This window comes from Myxocyprinus asiaticus, chromosome 32 (genome assembly GCF_019703515.2).
Source record: "Myxocyprinus asiaticus isolate MX2 ecotype Aquarium Trade chromosome 32, UBuf_Myxa_2, whole genome shotgun sequence".
Classification (NCBI taxonomy): Eukaryota; Metazoa; Chordata; class Actinopteri; order Cypriniformes; family Catostomidae; genus Myxocyprinus; species Myxocyprinus asiaticus.
In genome coordinates, this window is record NC_059375.1 from 28,058,001 (window position 1) to 28,077,909 (window position 19,909).

General features: G+C 42.0%; 1 protein-coding gene across 1 annotated transcript in view; it reads left to right on the top strand.

Moving 5' to 3' along the window:
* Positions 1–19,909, top strand: part of LOC127423073 (voltage-dependent T-type calcium channel subunit alpha-1G-like) — a 258,610-nt gene that overhangs the window by 180,818 nt on the left and 57,883 nt on the right. Inside the window, exon 20 of the mRNA XM_051667102.1 lies at positions 1,106–1,290. Coding sequence (XP_051523062.1) covers positions 1,106–1,290 — 185 coding nt within the window. The remainder of the gene's footprint in view (positions 1–1,105; positions 1,291–19,909) is intronic.

A 19,909-nucleotide genomic window follows, 5' to 3' on the forward strand; every position in this document is an offset into this window, starting at 1 on the left:
AAAGTTTCTGGGCTAGATGAAGATGACAGGGCTATTGAAACTCCTGGCTTTTGTTGCTTGACATGCCTTTGTTCACTTCGGGGTATGATCACGTTGTAGTTTGATATATTCACCAGCAACATCATTAGGAGCTGCGCATTCATCCTTGGCACTTTTTAGTGAGATGATTCTTACTGCTGGTTTGTTTACCTCAGCTTCCCCATTGAGTCACTTTGATATGCCAACTGTGTGCCACTCTAACCCAATGCATTCTCAGAAATGCCACAGTAGTGTGACAAAGTGCTCAAGGGTATAAGAGAGTGTGTTTCCTTCAAAATTCATATTTCAAACGTGTCAGCTTCCTCACGTTTCCTGTGATGTGCATATTCTTTGTAAGTTTTTCTAACTGCCATCACAACTTAAACAGAGGTTGTTGTTTTTTTGTTTTTTTTTACTTTATTTTTGGCAGGGTGCATATATATATATATATATATATATATATATATATATATATATATATATATATATATATATATATATATATATATGTATAATATATTCTGTAAAGTTCGCAATTGTGAACTGCACAATACATTTACTGGTGCACTCAGTGATTTTTCCCTCATTAAAAAAGTTTTACACAAAGAAGTAAATAGTACTTTTGAACAGTATGTTTACAATGATACACTCACATGAGATGAAAACACCAGTCATATCAGTAGCCAAATAAAAACTGTTTATTTCACATGGAGCAGGTTGCTGTTGATATCACAGGACCAGCTAAATACTACTCATTTTACCTCTGTAACCCCCCCTGTTATCAGATACTTTGGCTTTCAGAATAAACTAATCATGGCTGGCTGCAAATATATATATATATATATATATATATATATAAATATATTTATTTATTTATTTATTTTACATTGGCATTGATAAACAAAGACTATTGCTTTTGCGTGATGCTGCATCCACACTACCAGGTGTCAGTATAAGTTCAAGTCAGCTAAACATAAGCCAAAAATTAATGAGAGAGCATTTGATGAATTATTACCATCCCTTAAGTGAAATTTCATTCAACATTTATGTGCTTAAAAATCAAAGTATGTTTGTTGATATTGTGAAGGTGGTTGCCTTGGGCTGGTGTTTGGGGGAGAACACCTACCTTAAGAGCAGCTGGAACGTTCTGGATGGCACGCTGGTGATGATCTCAGTGATTGACATCCTGGTATCCTTGATCTCCAACAATGGCACAAAGATCCTGGGCATGCTGCGAGTGCTACGGTTACTGAGAACCCTACGACCACTCAGGTACTGCGTTTAGTAAAGTTATATAATAAAATATGAATAACATCAATGCATGAATGCACAAATGGACCACCTGAAATCATGCTGTAGAATACTCATAATTGTACCTTCTTTACTGTGCATTGTGTGCATGTCACACACATAAACCATCTTGTATTACTTATGTTGTGTACTTCAGGTCAAAGTGCTAGATTTGCACATTTTGGATCAGCATCCGCTTTTTTGTACAGAAAGCATAATTAATGTACAGACTGAGAGTTTCACAATTATCCCTTTCATCTCCTTCCTCACTTAGATGCATATATTAGCTTATACTGTACTGTAATTGATGCAGTATGTACTGTATCTGCATTTATGTTTATGTATGCATGTGTGTGCCTTGCACCTTTCCTCTTGCAAAGGGAACTTCTGGAGGCTTTCCCTGCTCATCAAATATTAATGACATATTCAAGCAGAAAATACAAATCAAATATTCATCTTTCCTGCCCAATTTGTCTGTAAAATGCTTACACTGGTCTTTCACCTCAGTTGCTCCCTTCTCTCGTTTCAAGTAGTCCTCAACTTGAGATTAACTTCGGTGAGTTCCTCGTGCAACCAAGAGACCCTTTCCAAAAAAATAGAGCATATTCCAGTGGTTGTTTTTACTTGCCTTTTGAGTTGTTACAAACTTTATTGTGTAGAAATATGCCATCAAAAACATTTTGGAAAAAAAAAACTGAAAGGAAAAATGCCCCTTTGGATTTGGTTTTGCAATTTATTCATGTAACTCAGTTATGCAAAACAATTAACAAAGAACAATTTTTATTTTCTCTATATAAAATAAACTTAATCTTTTGATTATTCAAAATAAATATATTTATATCTATCTTCTTAGTTGTATTTTTCAGTTACTGTTCAGTAGAAAGGGGATTGTGGATGCTTATTTGTTTGAAAAAACAAATGTATGACATAATATAAGAAATATTTAAGATTCCACACAATTTTGTGATCAGTAATCAAATAAGCAAATTTGTGAAAGTAACTGTTAACTCATTTTTTTCAAAAGGGCAGGTTTTCTTTCATTAAAGCACTTTCACAAGATGCTCTGTGAAAATTAACATGCAAGATTTTTCACATGCGGGTTTTGCCCAAATTTTTCACTCTAACTGTTATGCTGATATTATAATTTGTAATGAAATTATAATATACAATTTTATATATATATATATATATATATATATATATATATATATATATATATATATATATATATCCACATCCATGCTGCCAGGTGTCAGTATAAGTTCAAGTCAGCTAAACATAAGCCAGAAATTAATGAGAGAGCATTTCATGAAAAACAAAACATTCAGTTCCACAGATCACAGGATAGTTTATTTTTCATGAAGGCAGTTGTTAGCCTCTCTGTGAAAGTTTGCTTCTTCAGATCAGATGCTGATACGAGTCAAGCAGGACTGTGGAAAGGGTCGCTCTGGGTTACAGTTAATCCCAAATTACAATTAATCTTGGCTCTGTATCTGAACTGCAGTCCCCTAGTTACTGGCCTCTGATGGAGATATATAAGGTAAAATGTAGTGGTTTTGCACAGTAACCACAATACAAATAAGAATACTACCAAATCACATGTCAAGAATGGTGGAAACAGTGATAAACACTAATAAATTAATTGTTATGCGCTTATTTCATGAAGTTATACAGTATTTGAGCATATGGCATTTCACACCAATCTGTTCTGTATGCAACCCAATCTGAAAGACTTTGAGCCTGTTACTACTGCAAAAGTTTTTAGGCCAATCAATATACAAAACATTACAGTTTTAGTTTGATTGCACACACAGCCTTTGACGTTATCAACAAAAGACATAGGTGAAACATGATGTACCCCCCCCCCCCCGCTTGTGAAAGTTGATAAACCGATTCATTTCTATCCTATATATGCATAATTATAGGGTTAGTTGCATTTAACATTTTTCCTTCCATCCCACCAGTTCAGAACCACATCTGCATTCCCTTAAAGCTCATGAATATTATGAAAAAAATAAAATAATAAATAACTCCTGAATTTCTTTTCATATGTTCATTTTTATGAAGTATTGAATTGTACACAATTGTGACATAGTTACAGTGTATAAGGTGGATTATCCTTTAAACTGTCTGGGTAATAAGATCCCATTATACCTAATGACAGTTGCTTCAGTTGAATGTCAGAGACTGTAGAACGCCTGGCGAGGTAAAAACTCCCTGTAAATTAAACATGAAATGGTCTGTGTTTTTACCCAGAACTCCTTTGAGTAAAATTTTAAGATTCTCACACTTAGAGATTCCTCTGCTGCCAGAACGCTCTGCTTCACAGAACTTTACTGTGCATGTCTGCCACTGCACCACCTTTGAAACTTTTACTTGAGTCTTGATCCTTCCCTCAGTCGGCAGACTTTATATTAATGTACCTCTTTGTGGTGTCCAATTTGAAATCAAACGAAAGACAAAGACAGCTGTAAAAGGTCTCCATAGCGTGGACTTGACTACTCTAGCAAGAGTGTATGCGGAGGGAGGGGTAATCCAGACCACATGTGTGTTTGGGCTGCTCTGAGCTTAAGTTGGGCTGAGATGCATGTGCTGAGTTTGCCCATTCATGTATGTGAGCAATTGTAATTGGTCACACACATGAATGGGCAAACTCAGCGCATGTATCTCAGCCCAACTTAAGCTCAGAGCAACAGTGGTGTGTGGTGGACTTCTGAAATGTCTGTGTAGCCCCTTGACTTAAGCTACAGTATTATAGAAGTCAAATGTTTAAGTGTTCATTATTTGTATTGTCATTAATACATATTTTTGCTTTTTTAACGCTTAATTGCATGCACGTGTCATGAAAACGTGACTTTGCTGAGTCTAATCCTAACTTTTGGGCGCAATATATTTTATTTGAAGCCATATTGGTTTATTAAGTGTCTGTTAGTTTTGTGATTGGATGGGGGCGGGACTTAGCGCCAGGTAGAGTGTGTTAGATGAGAGTAAGGAAAAAGAATAAAACTTCAGGGTTAAAGTCCCCATGAAGTGCCATGACAAGTGCAGTGCAGTTTTGGTGTTGGTGTCTGATCTAACTGACAACATTAATCTATAACCAGCCCACAAACACACAGCACATTGTGGCCATTGCTTACGATGAGGCTGGAGCCATTGTGCAAGTCCAATGCAAATGAATGAGAAACAAGTGAGTAAAAGATTATGTTTAGAATCACAATACACTAAGCATAAAAAATAAAGAACACTTACTCGAGCTTAACATCCCAAGAAATTTCCGGCTGCACAAAAAAATATAAATTAACTCCAGCAATTTTCCTCACATCCAGCTCCCACGTTGGTGCGTCCCATTAAGAAGTGATCATCCCTATGCCCCATTTCCTTTGAAGACAATTACCATACCATACATTTTCTAGAAAATTTTAAAATGTTATGTGACAACAACTTAAAGGTGCAGTATGTAAGATTCAGAAACCCTTGTCATTAATGACACCTGTGGCCATTAAGTGGACTGCAGCCAGCTACCTGTTGCTGGTGAGTGTTTGTGTGTATGAACTGTTGACAGAACGATGTATGCATTGTGTTAAGGGGGGATGCACACACTCTATATTCATTCATCAGCTCTTTGACCCACAGGTTAAAATCCACACTGTATTTTGCACTGCATGTCACCGATGGGGATGTAAATTAATCTCAAATGTGTATAAAAAGTCATCCATCCTCCACTGTCTGTTTGTGTCAGAGAGGAATTTACCATTCCTTAAACACCTGTACCCCTGACCCCAGCATCTATCTGCTGATATCATTCAGCTCTGTCTCCTAGCAGCTTTTGCTTGACCTCTTTGCATGATATGATGCATAATGTATGGCTTTGTAATTGTTTGTGCTCATTAATTCTCCCTTTAATTACAGCCAAGCTTCTTTCCCAATTGCATGTCCACTTTAAGGCATTTGATAATAAAATAATCTAGCAGTGCTTGGCTTAAAACAAGTTCTGCATTGTCTATTTGCTGTAATTACAAGGAAGAAGAACTGCAAAAATAAATGATAAGCACAGATTGGCTGTTTTGGATTTCATCAGGGACTGATTAGTAACATTTGCAGCATCTCTGCAGATGTCTTTATGAGTTGTTGTTTCTACATAATTGTTTGTGTTTGAGCATGAAGTTGTAATTTCACTGGATTATGTGAGTGTGCTTGGATATGAGAGAGGGAGAAAGAAAAGATAGACAGGTCATGGAGTCCCACAGTGTGTATGCTTTGTGTATTTATCTCGATAATTCTGTTTTTGTTTTTTTATTACTGTACTGTACATATGACTACTGCATATTGACTGCTTAATGTATTAAATTTGTGCAAGACTCAGGTTTGGGAGGGCAAGGAGGACACAGGGAACAGGGTTCTTCAATTCAAGGTATGATTTTAATAATAAACAAACTCAATTGGCTGTTCAGAAACGCTTAAACACATTCAGTCTCTGGGTAGACACAGTCTCTTTCAGACCGGTAGCTCTCTCTCCCCCGTTTCTGGCATGTTCGCTCTTTTATACCGCTCTCCCCAAGCTCACTGCAATTGGAAACAGGTGTTAGTCATTATCTGGCTCAGGTGTATGCACCCTTACTGCTTTCTCTCTCTCCGGACGAACTCTCGATCACGCTCCCGCTGCTACATATCCCCACCGCCCGACTCAGGCCGGGGAGACATCCGGCCTGTCTACCACTCCCCCCCCCCCCCATTTCTGGACATGAAGTCAGCGAAAGCCATCTGCGCTCCCGGTCTGTGGACCACCTTAAACTTAAACGGCTGAAGAGCCAGACACCAACGGGTGATCCGGAGTAGTCTAGTACCGGAGAGTGAGGACTGCCCACTTGATGGCAAGACAGTCCTTTTCAATGGTGATGTACTTCGTCTCCCTCAGCGAGAGCTTGCAACTAATGTATATCACCAGGCGCTCCTCCCTCTCCACCACCTGCGAGAGCACTGCCCCCAGCCCTCTGTCTGAAGCGTCCGTCTGTAACACAAAAGGGAGAGAGAAATTGGGTGAGTGTAAAAGCGGCCCCCCACAAAGTGCGTCTTTAACTTGCGTAAAGGCCTGTTGACACTGCTCTATCCACTGGACCAGGCCTGGAGCTCCCTTTTTAGTGAGATCAATCAGCAGGCTGGTGGTGTCTGAATAATTAGGCACGAACCTCCTATAATAGCCAGCCAGCCAGCCTGTCTCACCCCCTTTTTGGTCTTAGGCCCATGGCCCAAGTGGAACCCCAGACACCGTACCTCCACCTGTCCAATTGCGCACTTCTTGAAGTTTGCTGTGAGTCCCGCCTGTCGCAGCAATCTCAGAACCACCCTCAGATGCTGCATGTGCTGCTGCCAATCATTACTGTAAATTATGATGTCGTCTAGATAGGCAGTGGCGTACACCGAATGCAGTCTGAGGATTCGGTCCATGAGGTGCTGAAACGTAGCCGGGGCCCCAAATAAACCAAACAGAAGTGTCACGTATTGCTGTAACCCAAACGGTGTGGAGAAGGCCGTTTTTCATGGGATATTGGTGTCAAGGGGATCTGCCAGTAACCCTTTGTCAAATCCAGTGTCGAGTAAAATCTATCTGTGCTCAACCAATTGAGCAACTCATCAATACGAGGCATTGGGTATGCATCAAATTTAGACACCGCATTGACTTTTCTATAATCCACACAGGATCCAACTGGGTTGTATTCTCTTTTGTTTGAGCGTCCTGCATCATTCGAGACAACCGCTCTTTTATTATCGCAAAATAGGGATATGAAAGTGCGATGTTTGTTTGGAGTCATTGACCATCAATGACTTTCACTTGGTCGAGGGCGTGCCTAAGGGTTTCATCTCTTGACTGCTCTAGAGGGAAATCCCTTTCAGGAAATCCCCTAAGGACAGGAGGGGCCAAAGCCTCCCCCTCCCTCATGTCACCCTGACGCGGATCTGATGAAGACTTCCCCGGCTCCGCCTCCCCTGCCAAAGCATCGTACATTTCACATCTAACAGCCTTCTTGCAGGACCCATCCACACATATTCCCTTCAACAGATTTTTGAACTCGGGCCAATTATTTCCCAGAATTAGCAGATGGGTGAGGCGGGAACTAACCCCGCCTCCACTCTATGCTTTGATCCCCAAAATTTAATAATGAGGGTCACTACAGGGTAGTTGTGAATATCCCCATGCATACACTTCACCCTCACCCTTTTGGTTGTGCCCAAAGCCTCATGTTGAATCAAGCATTGGTAGATAGTGGTCTGGTTGTAACCCGTGTCAACAAGGCTTGATGAGTACTCCCCTTGACACTTACCGGTATCCTGTACTCTCCAGCCTGATTGGGGGCAGCCCATGGAGTGTCGAGGACCCAGATCACAGTTCCCAGCTCCATCACAGGGCATTGATCCCGGAAGTGCCCGGATCCCCACAACTCCAGCAGGCTGGCACATCCACCTGAGGTGGAAAACGGTGAGGCACTGAAGTCGCTGGGGGGGGGGGACAAACCCCCGCCAACGGGGAGCTGGCTTTGGCAGCGGAATACCACGCCTCCGTGGTACTGGGCTGGGCTGTGGAGAGAGAGCAGAGGGAGGGGGGAGGGAGAAGAGATTGGGGAAAGCACAGGGGGAGGGGAGAGAGAGTGGGAGGGCTCTTCCGCCCTCAGGTACACCGTCATATGGTCCTTCGCCAGTTGGACCGCTTCCTCCAGCGACACCGGGCGATGGCACTGCACCCATTCCACCGATATGAATATATTTATATCAAATGATATAAATATATGTATGATTATTTAAGACTAATCATCCTTTATCAATAAGATTTCACACAGCAATCTTTACAAAAATCTTCTTCGGCCACCATACTTCATCAGACAACTGCATTTTCATCCATTTTAATTACAAGCTAGAGGGAAACTTAGAGTGTATGAAATATACATAATTTTGTGGGCAATGTAGAATAGCAGACAGATTAGAAATATAATCTATTGTTTAAAAGTTATGACCATTCTAGTGATTAGTGGGAAAACGGAATAAAACAAACATATAGAATGTTAAGATACATTTCACATGACCATTCCTCAAATACTCCTTTTGAGTACCTGTAATAATAAATTGAGATTGCATCTGAAATTGAAGGACACAAACACTGAAATATACATTTTATGCGTACAATAAAACACACACTTTATTTAATTTGAACATTAGAATTACACACGAATTACACAGCAAAACATACAAAATTAAACTTTCGAACTATCTACAGTAAATAAATTTTTAATAAAGAGTGCAGGAACAGAATATATATATATATATATATATATATATATATATATATATATATATATATATATATATAGACGGCAATGTCTAAGAAGTGGAAAAAAAGAGTCTTCCACCACTTCTGAGTTTTTTGTAGGACATCGTAAGATTTTATCATTTGGTCTGACCTATCAACACCACCCATGTTTTTGTTATAATCGCTGATGACAGTGGGCTGGAGGGCTACTTCTTTTGTCCAGTTGCCATAATTTTTTACAAACCTAGTAATTTCGGTTGAGCCATACGCATTGTGGAAATTGGAGAGGCATGTAACTGCACGCGTGTCCTTCCACTGAATTACAAGTATATTCCCCTCAATCCTACACCACCTCATATCCCCTCGAGCTGTCTTGCATTCCCATCTTTTGATGTCTTTAAATTCTGCAGGAAACAGTTTACGATTCACCCTGCATGTCCCACAGGCATTAGTTTCCATTTCTAACAACTTAACCATAAGAACTGGGGACGTGTAAAAGTTGTCAAACCAAACATTGTGGCCCTGGTCTTTGAATGGCTGCAGTAACGATTCAACTACTTTGGTGGCCAAGTCAGTGACACGCCCATCATGACTACCTGTGTAAACATTAAAGTTGAGAGTATACCCCGAATCTGATGTTGCAATTACCCATCATTTAAAACCCCACCGAGTAGGTTTGCCCTTCATGTATTGTTTAAATCCTGACCGAGCTTTAGACTTGACCATACGTTCATCTATTGCGAGATTTTGGTTAGGCTGAAAGAGCTGCTGGCTTTTTTGTTTGAGGTGGTCCATAAGATAACGCAACTTCCTAAGGCGATCCTGATTATCCTCTGTGGTAGGGTCTACAACATGTAGAGCTGCTAAAAGAGCCTTGTAGCGGTCACGCGACATAAATCCCCTTGCCCGCGTGCCCTGAAGTGATTTGGTTCCCCAATGACGATGGGAATCAGGGAGAATTGAAAACCCCATGTAAATGAGCAGCCCAAAAAATTTGTAAAATTCATCGGGGGTCACCTCCATCCAAGCTCCTTGGTAGCTGGAATATGACGGTCAGTTTAGGATGAGCTCCCACCCCTGACGGTTTGTAAAGCTGCATATCTCAGCAACTACAGCCTGAAAAGTCAATTTCTCGCAACATCATATTGGAGGTTGACTGCACAGCCTGATGCAGGCTACCTAAGTAAATACTGAATGGACGGCTAGGCTTAAATGGGAGAGGCTTTGGTGACTGTGAATCGATGTCAGAGTACGTGAGATAAGAAACAGTGTCAGGGAAGTCTAGCTGACTTGGGACCTGTGTGAGAATGGCTAGCCATACCCAAAATAATAAGAGTAACAGTGTTAGTGTTACTGTGAGTTATCAGTCATATGAGAAATAGAAACAAACAATACATACACATTCATATATACCCAGTTGATGGTCTTGGCTGGGGATCAGGTTCCATCTCATCCTCCATCTCCTTGTGGTCCGGGTCTTCATGCAGTAGTTCCTGGTCCAGCAGATCTTCCTCCTGTGTGCTCATCCCCTCAAAAGCAGGGAGCCATAGTCTCTATCCATCTCTACAACAGAAAAAAAGTACACAATTGGTAGTCAGCAGTGTGTTCTTTACAAATCCGTACACTGAATAGTCACCAAAGGCTTGCAGACTAACCAGAATGTCCAACTGCAACTCACACTTTCCTTGTGAACAGGAAGCTACACACAATATAAAATCATGCATGTGTGATGGATGGGTAAGGCTATCTGCTAAATTATAGATATCTACCTTTTTTATTACATGGGAAAATCAACAAGCTAGATAACTTATCTAACTAGCAGGCCAGTTTCCAGGCAGGTCTGAACAGCATCTGCTCTGTGCCTCACACTACTTCAGGTGGATTTTTCACAAGCAACACAATTGGCAAAAAAAGTTAGTGATATTTAGTTAAAAATGTACATAGTATTGCTAGCAAATGTTTATTTAGCAAGTTTCACAGAAACTGCCAAAAAAAAAAAAAAAAAAAAAAAAAGTTTATATAAAAAGAAGAGGCTCGCCGATGACGGTCACGTCAATTTTTCCAGAAAAAAACTAGCTAGCGCAAATAAATGTTTCGTGACTAAAAAGGTTTGACTATCTCACATGATGCTTCATACTGTCATATCAGTAGTAGCCTAATAAAGGCTGTTTTATTTTTTTACATTGAGCTGCCCTCCATTTTAAAGGGATAGTTCACCCCAATAATGTTGCATGGTTTGTATGTGTGAGGAACGGCAGCCGTTGGAGTTTCTGGTACCCCCTAAGGTAAAATGGAGCCCCCGTAGGTGCACTACGCAGAATGCGTAATATGCATATAGGGAGTGGTGGTACCGGTCAGTAATACTATGCTGAAGATGAATAATTCCAAGAAATGTATTCAGATGGTCCCTTACCACATCCTTCACAGTTTTAGCAATAAATGCTTTTTGAGTTATTAATAATAAAAGTGTATATCCTTTCTTATATGCTGAGAACTTTCCTGACCCAAAATATAACTATTTTTTATTTATTTGATTATTTATCTTATTTACGTATACATCTGTGCTGGTTTATATGTATTTTTTTATATTTATTTTTTATTTACTTTATTTAAAATTGGTATTTTTTTCCTTCACATGTATTTCCTGTCTTTAGGACTCATTGATAGTATTCATACATTGTTGGATATGTGTAATTTTGTACTTCTTATTGAACATTTACATTGATCCTTCTGTTTTTTAATAAAAAAAGTTTTAAGTGTGGACTTTTCAGACGGTCTCTTAACACACCCTCCACAGTATTAGTACGTTTCAGCACAATGTGTGGACTTTTCAGATGACCCTCTACCCACCGTATGAAAAATTTGTAACTTACATCAGTGTTAAATTAACGATCTGGAACGATTTTGCCGTGACACCATCTGACCAGTTTACGAGACAAATTTGCATCCCGTATTGATTCGATACGGGACGCATCATTTCATATTTAAATACGGGATGATCCCGTATTTTACGGGACATGTGGCAACTCTACCTACAGGTATAATACAGTCTCATGAGCAAAGTGTGGATGCGGAAAATCGTGAGTTTATCGGGAGAAATTGTAAATCGGGAGTACAGCAGGAGGAGGGGTGGAAAAACAGGAGAAACCCGGTAAAATCGGGAGTGTTGGCAGGTATGCAAGTATTTAAACATTTATGGATTACTTTTATGCTGACTGGCATAAAAAAGTTTGGAATAATGTACAAATGTTGCTCAATTTACAGTCTAGCTGATCCCACAAAAGCTCAATGGGTTTAAGATCCATAACACTCTTTTCCAATTATCTGTTGTCCAATGTCTGTGTTTCTTTGCCCACTCTAACCTTTAAAAAAAAAAAAAAGAAACAACAAAAAAAAAAAAAAAACGTATTATTTCTTTCTGTTTCAAAAGTGGCTTTTTATTTGCAATTCTTCCCATAAGGCCTACACCAATAAGTCTTCTCTTTACTGTTGTACATTAAACTGGTGTTGAGTGGGTAGAATTCAATGAAGCTGTCAGCTGAGGACATGTGAGGCATCTATTTCTCAAACTAGAGATGCTGATGTACTTATCCTCTTGTTTAGTTGTGCATCTAGCCTGCCACATCTCATTCTGTCCTTGTTAGATCCAGTTGTCCTTTGTCTTTGAAGACTGTAGTGTACACCTTTGTATGAAATCTTCAGTTTTTTGGCAATTTCAAGCATTGTATAGCCTTCATTCCTCAAAACAATGAATGACTGATGAGTTTCTAGAGAAAGCTGTTTCTTTTTTGCCATTTTTGACCTACTGTTGACCTTAAGACATGCCAGTCTATTGCATAGAGTGGCAATTCAAAAACAAAGACAATGTTAAGCTTCATTTAATGAACCAAATAGCGTTCAACTTCATTTGATATAATGGCAAGTGATTTTCTAGGACCAAATTAGCAATTTAGCATGACTACTCAAGGATAAGGTGTTGGAGTTATGGCTGCTGGAAATGGGGCCTGTCTAGATTTGATAAAATGTTACTTTTCAAATAGTGATGGTGCTGTTTTTTACATCAGTAATGTCCTGACTATACTTTGTGATCAGTTGAATGCCACTTTGGTGAATTAAAGTACCGATTTCCTTCCGAAACAGCAATATCTGTACATTATTTCAAACTTTTGGCTGCCACTGTATGTGATTTTTTTTGGAGCTACAGAGGTCTGATCACCATTCACTTGCATTGTAAGGACCTACAGAGCTGAGATATTTTTCTAAAAATCTTTGTTTATATTTTACAGAAGAAAGAAAGTCATACACCTCTGGGATGGCATGAGGATGAGTAAATGATGAAATAATTTTCATTTTTGGTTGAACTATCCCTTTAAGATCACATGACCAGCTGAATAACAGTTTTGTTCATCTCACTAACCCCTTTATTATTGTACACCTTTGCTCATGGAATAACTGAACCATTTCTAATGATTGAAAATGGCATGAGTAACTGAAAGTTATTACTTTTGCGCGATGCAGCATCCACCAGCCTGATCTCATGAAATTTACCTGATTGTGACGATGTAATAATATAACTTGGTTTCTTACACATATCGTGGCAGTTCCGAGGTGTCCACTTAGTGGCACTAAAAGCGAGTACAATTTTCTTCCAAACAGATGAAGTGTTTATGGTTAATGCTCTGTCGAGTTTTAAATCAACAAAACCTAAACTAAACCTTACACCTAAACCTAACTGATAATGTCATAAAAAGCAAACTTGAGAAGAAAAACGCTGGTGCTGAAGCAACCATGTCATTTTGTGGTGTTTCATGACACTTTCAGCTCACGTCAACTCGAATCCTATCAGTTGAGCCACTGCGCAACTTGTTTGCTTTAATAAGCTTATAAATGTTGTTGATTATGTAATGCAAGCATTAAAATATATCACCTTAAGACATGCACTGTAGTGAAAGTGTTATTGTTATAAGCATTGTGTGAGTAACAGGGTAAAACGTGTTTATAAACTAATAGTCTGTCATTCGCTATTTGTTTGAAAGGGAATGAAAGCCATTGTTGTTCTAGAACCTCTAGTGTTCATTTCACCATGAAAGTGTCACGATACGTTCAAACGTAAAAAAATATTTAGCAAATATGGGAATATAGGAATAAGTCAGTACTCTGCTTGTTGTCCCCTTCCTTTATTTATTTATTACCAGTAAAACACAAGAACACAGGTAGCAGATAGAAGCAATGAATATGAGACATACAGCCTTTTTTCAGCTATAAAGCTGGCCCCACCTGCATCTTAGACAGATGACAAATCCCTTGCGTTATCATTGTAAGTACTATGGTTTGTAAAGCTGTGGTGTTTTTGACAAACCATACCATCTGTATACCATGATGGCACTAGCTTTTTTTTTTTCTTTTTTTTTTTTTCTTTTTTTTTTTTTGTAGCAGTAGTATTTTCAGATTTACACTTGACTAATCTTTCGTCTGTTCCTTTTCTCTACCTCTCTTTTTTCACACATAAAAAAAAAAGAAAAAAAAAAGCTTCCAATCACTTGTTCATGAAATTCATTAAAAATTACATGACCACATAACTTTACTGGGTTTTGGAACGTCTTCAACTGTTTTGAAGAATATTAATGGCACAACACCTCAGCCTCTAGCACCCTCTATTGTTAAGGGATTGAAATCTCATGATGGCAGCAAAACATATGGCATATCATTTCACATTGCTCCCACACTGGATTGTCCCTCTCAAATTCAGTCGCAGATGAGCGTGGGTCTAGACATATTGATCTTTCTCGTCATTTGACATTTCCATAATTGATTTTATGGTATTACTTGAAATCCCCATAGTGGGCTTTAATAAATATGCTTGAGCTTGGGAGAGATGCACTGAGATATTCAGACAGACAAAAGAGGGAGCAGGATGTTATCTGCCTCCTTTCTCTATCCAATCAGTCACTTTGAGTAAATCTGATTTGTCTCTTAAACATGGTCTTTCCTTCATCCTCAGACACTGATACAACCACAGCACACTTCTTAAGAAGATCAAAGCAGAGGATCAAATCAGGTTGTTGCCGCTTTAGCTTAGTTGTGTGGTGAGGAGACAGAAATCACTGTCACCAGATGAGGACTAATATGCTTTTTATCCTTTAATTTATAGGTAGAAACTTTTAAGGAATAGTTCACCTAAAAATTGCCATTTTCATTATTTATACAGTAAGCTCAACAAGTGCCAAAATAGCATCATAAAAGTTGTCAGTACGACATTGTGTGCTGTATTCTGAAGCCACTCGATAGCTTTGTGAGAGGAACAGATAAAATTCTTTGGTCATTGTGATGATGGGGGCATGGTTGAGCGCTGGCTTGTGAAAGGAGAGCGAAATCAGGAGATGAGAACTGTAAGGATCATCACCTGGCAATGATTGTCTCTAACAGCTGTTTGTCATTGCAGTGAGAGTGGAGACGGGTTTAAGAGCGAGCCAGATGCCAGTGAGGAGAGAGAGCTACCTATGCACATACACACAGAGCGATCGTGTGCTGACAGTTCGCTGAAAAGCGAGTTTTGTTGAGTTGAAAAATAAATGACCTTTTAATTTCGCTGTCTCCCGCAACACCCCAACATGAACTTTTTTACACTGGTGCAGAAACCCAGGATTTGAAGGAGGAAGAACGCTGCCATGGAGGCCTCACCTCTGGAGGAAATGTTTAAGATCCTCACCAGCATCCATCAGTCACAGCATCAGGCCCTCCTGCGCACAGAGCAGGAGCAGTGGTTCATCGCGCTCCTCCAGGCCCAAGCGGAGGACCGGCAGGTGCTCCAGAGCTTGGAACCCCAGGAGGGGGCTGCCTCTGCAACCCCGTACCCCATGACCGCCCTGCCCCATGTTCCCATGGTCAAGATAGGCCCCAAGGATGATCCAGAGGCTTTCTTGGAACTCTTTGAGCGGACGGCGGGGGCATGCAGTTGGCCAAGCAGCCAGTGTGCAATCCGCTTGTTACCGCTGTTGTCCGGGGAGGCCCAACTCGCAGCGCAGCAGTTGCCAGCAAAGAACCTCCTGGTGTATGCTGATCTCAAGAAAGCCATCCTGCAGTGTGTCGGCTGGACATCAGAACAACAGTGCCAACACTTCCGCTTGTTGACTCTGGGCGAGCACGGCCAGCCATTCGCCTTCGCCCAACAGATCCGGGGCACCCGAAGCAGTGGTTGCTGGCTGAGCAATGCAACGTCGGGGCTGTGATCGACCTGGTGGTACTGGAGCAGTTTATTGCTCAGCTTCTGAGAGGGATGGCGGAGTGGGGCCAGTGCCACCACCCGGTTTCGCGCCAAACGGCCATCCATGGCAGAGGACCATATGGTGGCGTATTCAGGAGCCGGCATGCCCAGATATACATTTTTTCTTCTCTCTCTCCTGTCTCCCCTCACTCTCTCTCCTCCCCTTCCTCTCGTCCTATTCCTCCTCTCTGGAAACGGGGAGTAACCCCTCCCAAACCAGCTCCTCTGCTCCGGGGACTGCACTACCCGCCGGTTTCCCCTTCCTCTCTCCGCTCTAATTCCCAGGTTGGTGACCCGCTGCCACGGGTGCAGGTGTGGAGCCTGGGCTGGTCTGTTGGAGTTGTGGGGAGCCTGGGCATTTCTGGGACCAATGCCCGGTGATGGAGGTGGGGACATTGGATTGGGTCTCCTACACGCTGCAGGCCGCCCCCGATCGAGCTGGGATGTACCGCATACCCATGAGTATTAAGGGGCTTACATACCAGGCCTTGGTGGATTCAGGTTACAGCCAAACCTCCATCCATCAATGCCTGGTTCAAGACAAGGCCTTGGGTGCTAGTCACAAGGTGAAGATAAGGTGTGCGCATGGGGATATCCACGATTATCCTGTAGTGACTGTGTCAATTCAATGCCGGGGACAAAGGCATAGTGTCGAGGCTGCAGTTAGTTCCCGCCTCACACATCCGCTAGTTTTAGGCACTAATTGGCCAGCGTTTTCCACTTTATTAAGGGAAATTTGTGCAGATGGGTCCTGTAACAGAACATCTCAGTGTGGGATTTGTGCTGGCTGGGGAGGCGGAGCCAGGGCCATCTAAATCAGCTCCGTGTTAGCATGACGTAAGGGAGGGGAAGTCTCGGCTTCCTCCTCCCCGCCAGGGATTTCCCTCTGGAGCAGACGAGCAATGAGACTCTTAGGCATGCCTTCAACCAAGTGAGTTTGATTGATGGGCAACGTCTTCAGCCAGACATTGCTCTCACATATCCATACTTTTCTATTATAAATGACCGGTTGTATCGAGTGATGCAGGATGCTCAGACAAGAAAGATACAACCCAGTTATTGATACTGAAAAGCCGTCATGAAATGTTATTCTAGACAGCTCATTATAATCCAATGGCGGGTCACTTAGGGCAGGAAAAGACACTGAACCATCTAATGGCCTGTTTCTATTGGCCTGGCATTCACGGGGATGTTTGCAGATAGTGTGCAGCATGCCGTGAATGTCAGCTGGTGAATCCGCCAGCCACACCCAGGGGCGCCTTTGTGCCCGCTTCCTTTGATCGAGGTTCCCTTCAAAAGAATTGGGATGGACCTTGTCAGGCCATTAGATCGGACGGCACGCGGGCATCGCTTTGGTTTGGTTCTGGTGGACTATGCAATATCCGGAAGCAGTGCCTCTGTACAACATTTTAGCACAGTGTTGCAGATGCACTCTTCTGAATTATCTCCCGAGTGGGGATTCCAAAAGAAATCCTCACTGATCAAAGCACTGCTTTTTTGTCACATACACTACGTGAGCTGTACAAATTTTTGGGTATTAAATCGATTCGGACAAGATGTACCACCTGCAAACGGACGGCTTGGTTGAACGGTTTAATAAAACCCTGAAAAACATGATTTGTAAGTTCATGCACGAACATGCTCGGAGTTGGGATAAGTGGCTCGAACCCATTATTCGCAGTTCGATAGGTCCCTCAAGCTTCTACGGGGTTCTCCCTATTTGAATTATTGTCAAATTGGGAGGAGGGACCATCAAACAGCAAAAATTAAATTCAATACGTTCTTGACCTGAGAACAAAACTCCACACATTGGGTCAACTATCACAGGAGAATTTGCTACAGTCTCAAGAACATCTGTGTAATAGGGGAGTTCGGCTACAGGAATTTACACGGGGAGATAAAGTCCTTGTATTACTACCCACATCAAGCTCTAAATAACCCGCAAAGTGGCAAGGGCCCTTTGAGATCACATGGCGAGTTGGGAAGTTGATTATGAGGTTAAACGAACGGATAGGGGCGGAGCACGGCAAATTTACCACCCTAACCTCTAAAAACCCTGGAGGGAGGTGGTCCCCGTGACTTTGATGACTATGGTACTGAAGAGGGGGGAGCTCGGGCCGGAGGTGAACTTAAAAGCCAATCACGGCACCCCAGTCACTTGCAGAGACCACCTCTCACCGTCACAAATCATGGACGTGGCCCGGTTGCAAAGAGAATTCTCACCCCTTCCCGGTCGTATGAACCTCATAAAACACCATATTGAAACAATCCCAGGGGTAGTGGTATGCAGTCGTCCCTACCAATTACCCGAGCACAAAAATAAAAGTGGTTCAGGAAGAATTGAAGGCCATGCTTGATATGGGGGTAATAGAAGAATCCTACAGCGACTCAGCCAGCCCGGTGGTGCTGGTTCTGAAGAGCGACAGCTTGGTCTGGTTCTGTGTGGATTATAGAAAGGTCAATGCAGTGTCTAAATTTGATGCATATCCAGTGTCTCGTATTGACAAGCTGCTCGATCAGTTGGGCGCGGTTCGCTTTTATTCGACACTGGATTTAATGAAGGGTTATTGGCAGATCCCCTTAACACCAATATCCCGTGAGAAAACGGCCTTCTCCACACCGCTTGGCTTACACCAATTCGTAAACCTTCCTTTCAGTTTATTTGGGGCTCTGGCTACCTTTCAACACCTTATGGACTGAGTCCTCAGACTGCACTCTGCATACGCCACTGCCTATCTGGATGACATCATGTACATGCAGCATCTGAGGGCAGTTCTGAGGTCGCTGCAACTGGCGGGACTCACGGCAAATCCTAAGAAGTGCACAATTGGACGGGTGGAGGTACGGTATCTGGGGTTCCACTTGGGTCATGGGCAGGTGCATCCCCAAATTGATTAGACCACAGTGGTTGCGGCCAACCTGAGACCCAAGACCAAAAAGTAAGTGAGACAGTTCCTGGGGCTGGCTGGCTATTATAGGAGGTTTGTGCCTAATTATTCAGACGTCACCAGCCCGCTGACTGATCTCACAAATAATGGAGCCCCAGATGCAGTCCAGTGGTCAGAGCTGTGCCAACAGGCTTTTAAGCAGGTGAAAGCTGCGCTTTGTGGTGGGCCATTGTTACACACTCCAGATTTTTCTCTCCCTTTTTTTTACAGACCGATGTGTCGGATAGAGGTTTGCGAGTTGTGTTGTCCTAGGTGGTCAAGGGGGAGGTACAGCACCATTGAGAAGGAGTGCCTGGCCATCAAGTGGGTGGTCCTCACCCTTCAGTACTACCTCCTGGGATGAGGTGAGGTACAGCACCGTTGAGAAGGAGTGCCTGGCCATCAAGTGGGTGGTACTCACCCTTTGGTACTACCTCCTGGGATGGGCTTTCACCCTCTGTTCGGACCACGCCCTGCTACAGTGGCTCCATTGCATGAAGGATACCAATGCACGGATTACCCATTGGGATCTGGCTCTTCAGCCTTTTAAGTTCAAGGTGGCTCCCTGGCCTGAGTCGGGCGGTGGGGGTATGTGGTGATGGGGGCATGGTTGAGCGCTGGCTTTTGAAGGGAGAGCGAGATCAGGAGATGAGAACGGTAATGATTATCACCTGGCAATGATTGTCTCTATCAGCTGTTTGTCATTGCAGTGAAAGTGCAGACGGGTTTTAAGAGTGAGCCAGATGCCAGTGAGGAAAGAGAGCTACCCACGCACACAGAGAGAGCATGTGCTGACATTCCGCTGAAAGCGAGTTTTGTTGAGTTGAAAAATAAATGACCTTTTTGAGTTGAATTTCGCCATCTCCCGCTTCCTCCTTGCACCCCATCATGAACTTTGTTACAGTCATTATTCATTCAAGAATATGATCCGGTTCTCGAGTTCAATTAACTGACTCGATGATAAGGTTACAGTATTTCTCAAGTTAATAGCTTACTATTGAGAAAGATTATCAGTGATTAATGACTTAAATTTTGGTCTGTGCCTCCCAAAGCTAACTTATTGCTTCTGAAGTCTTGGGACATACTGTAGTGCATGAGTTGTTTGGACTA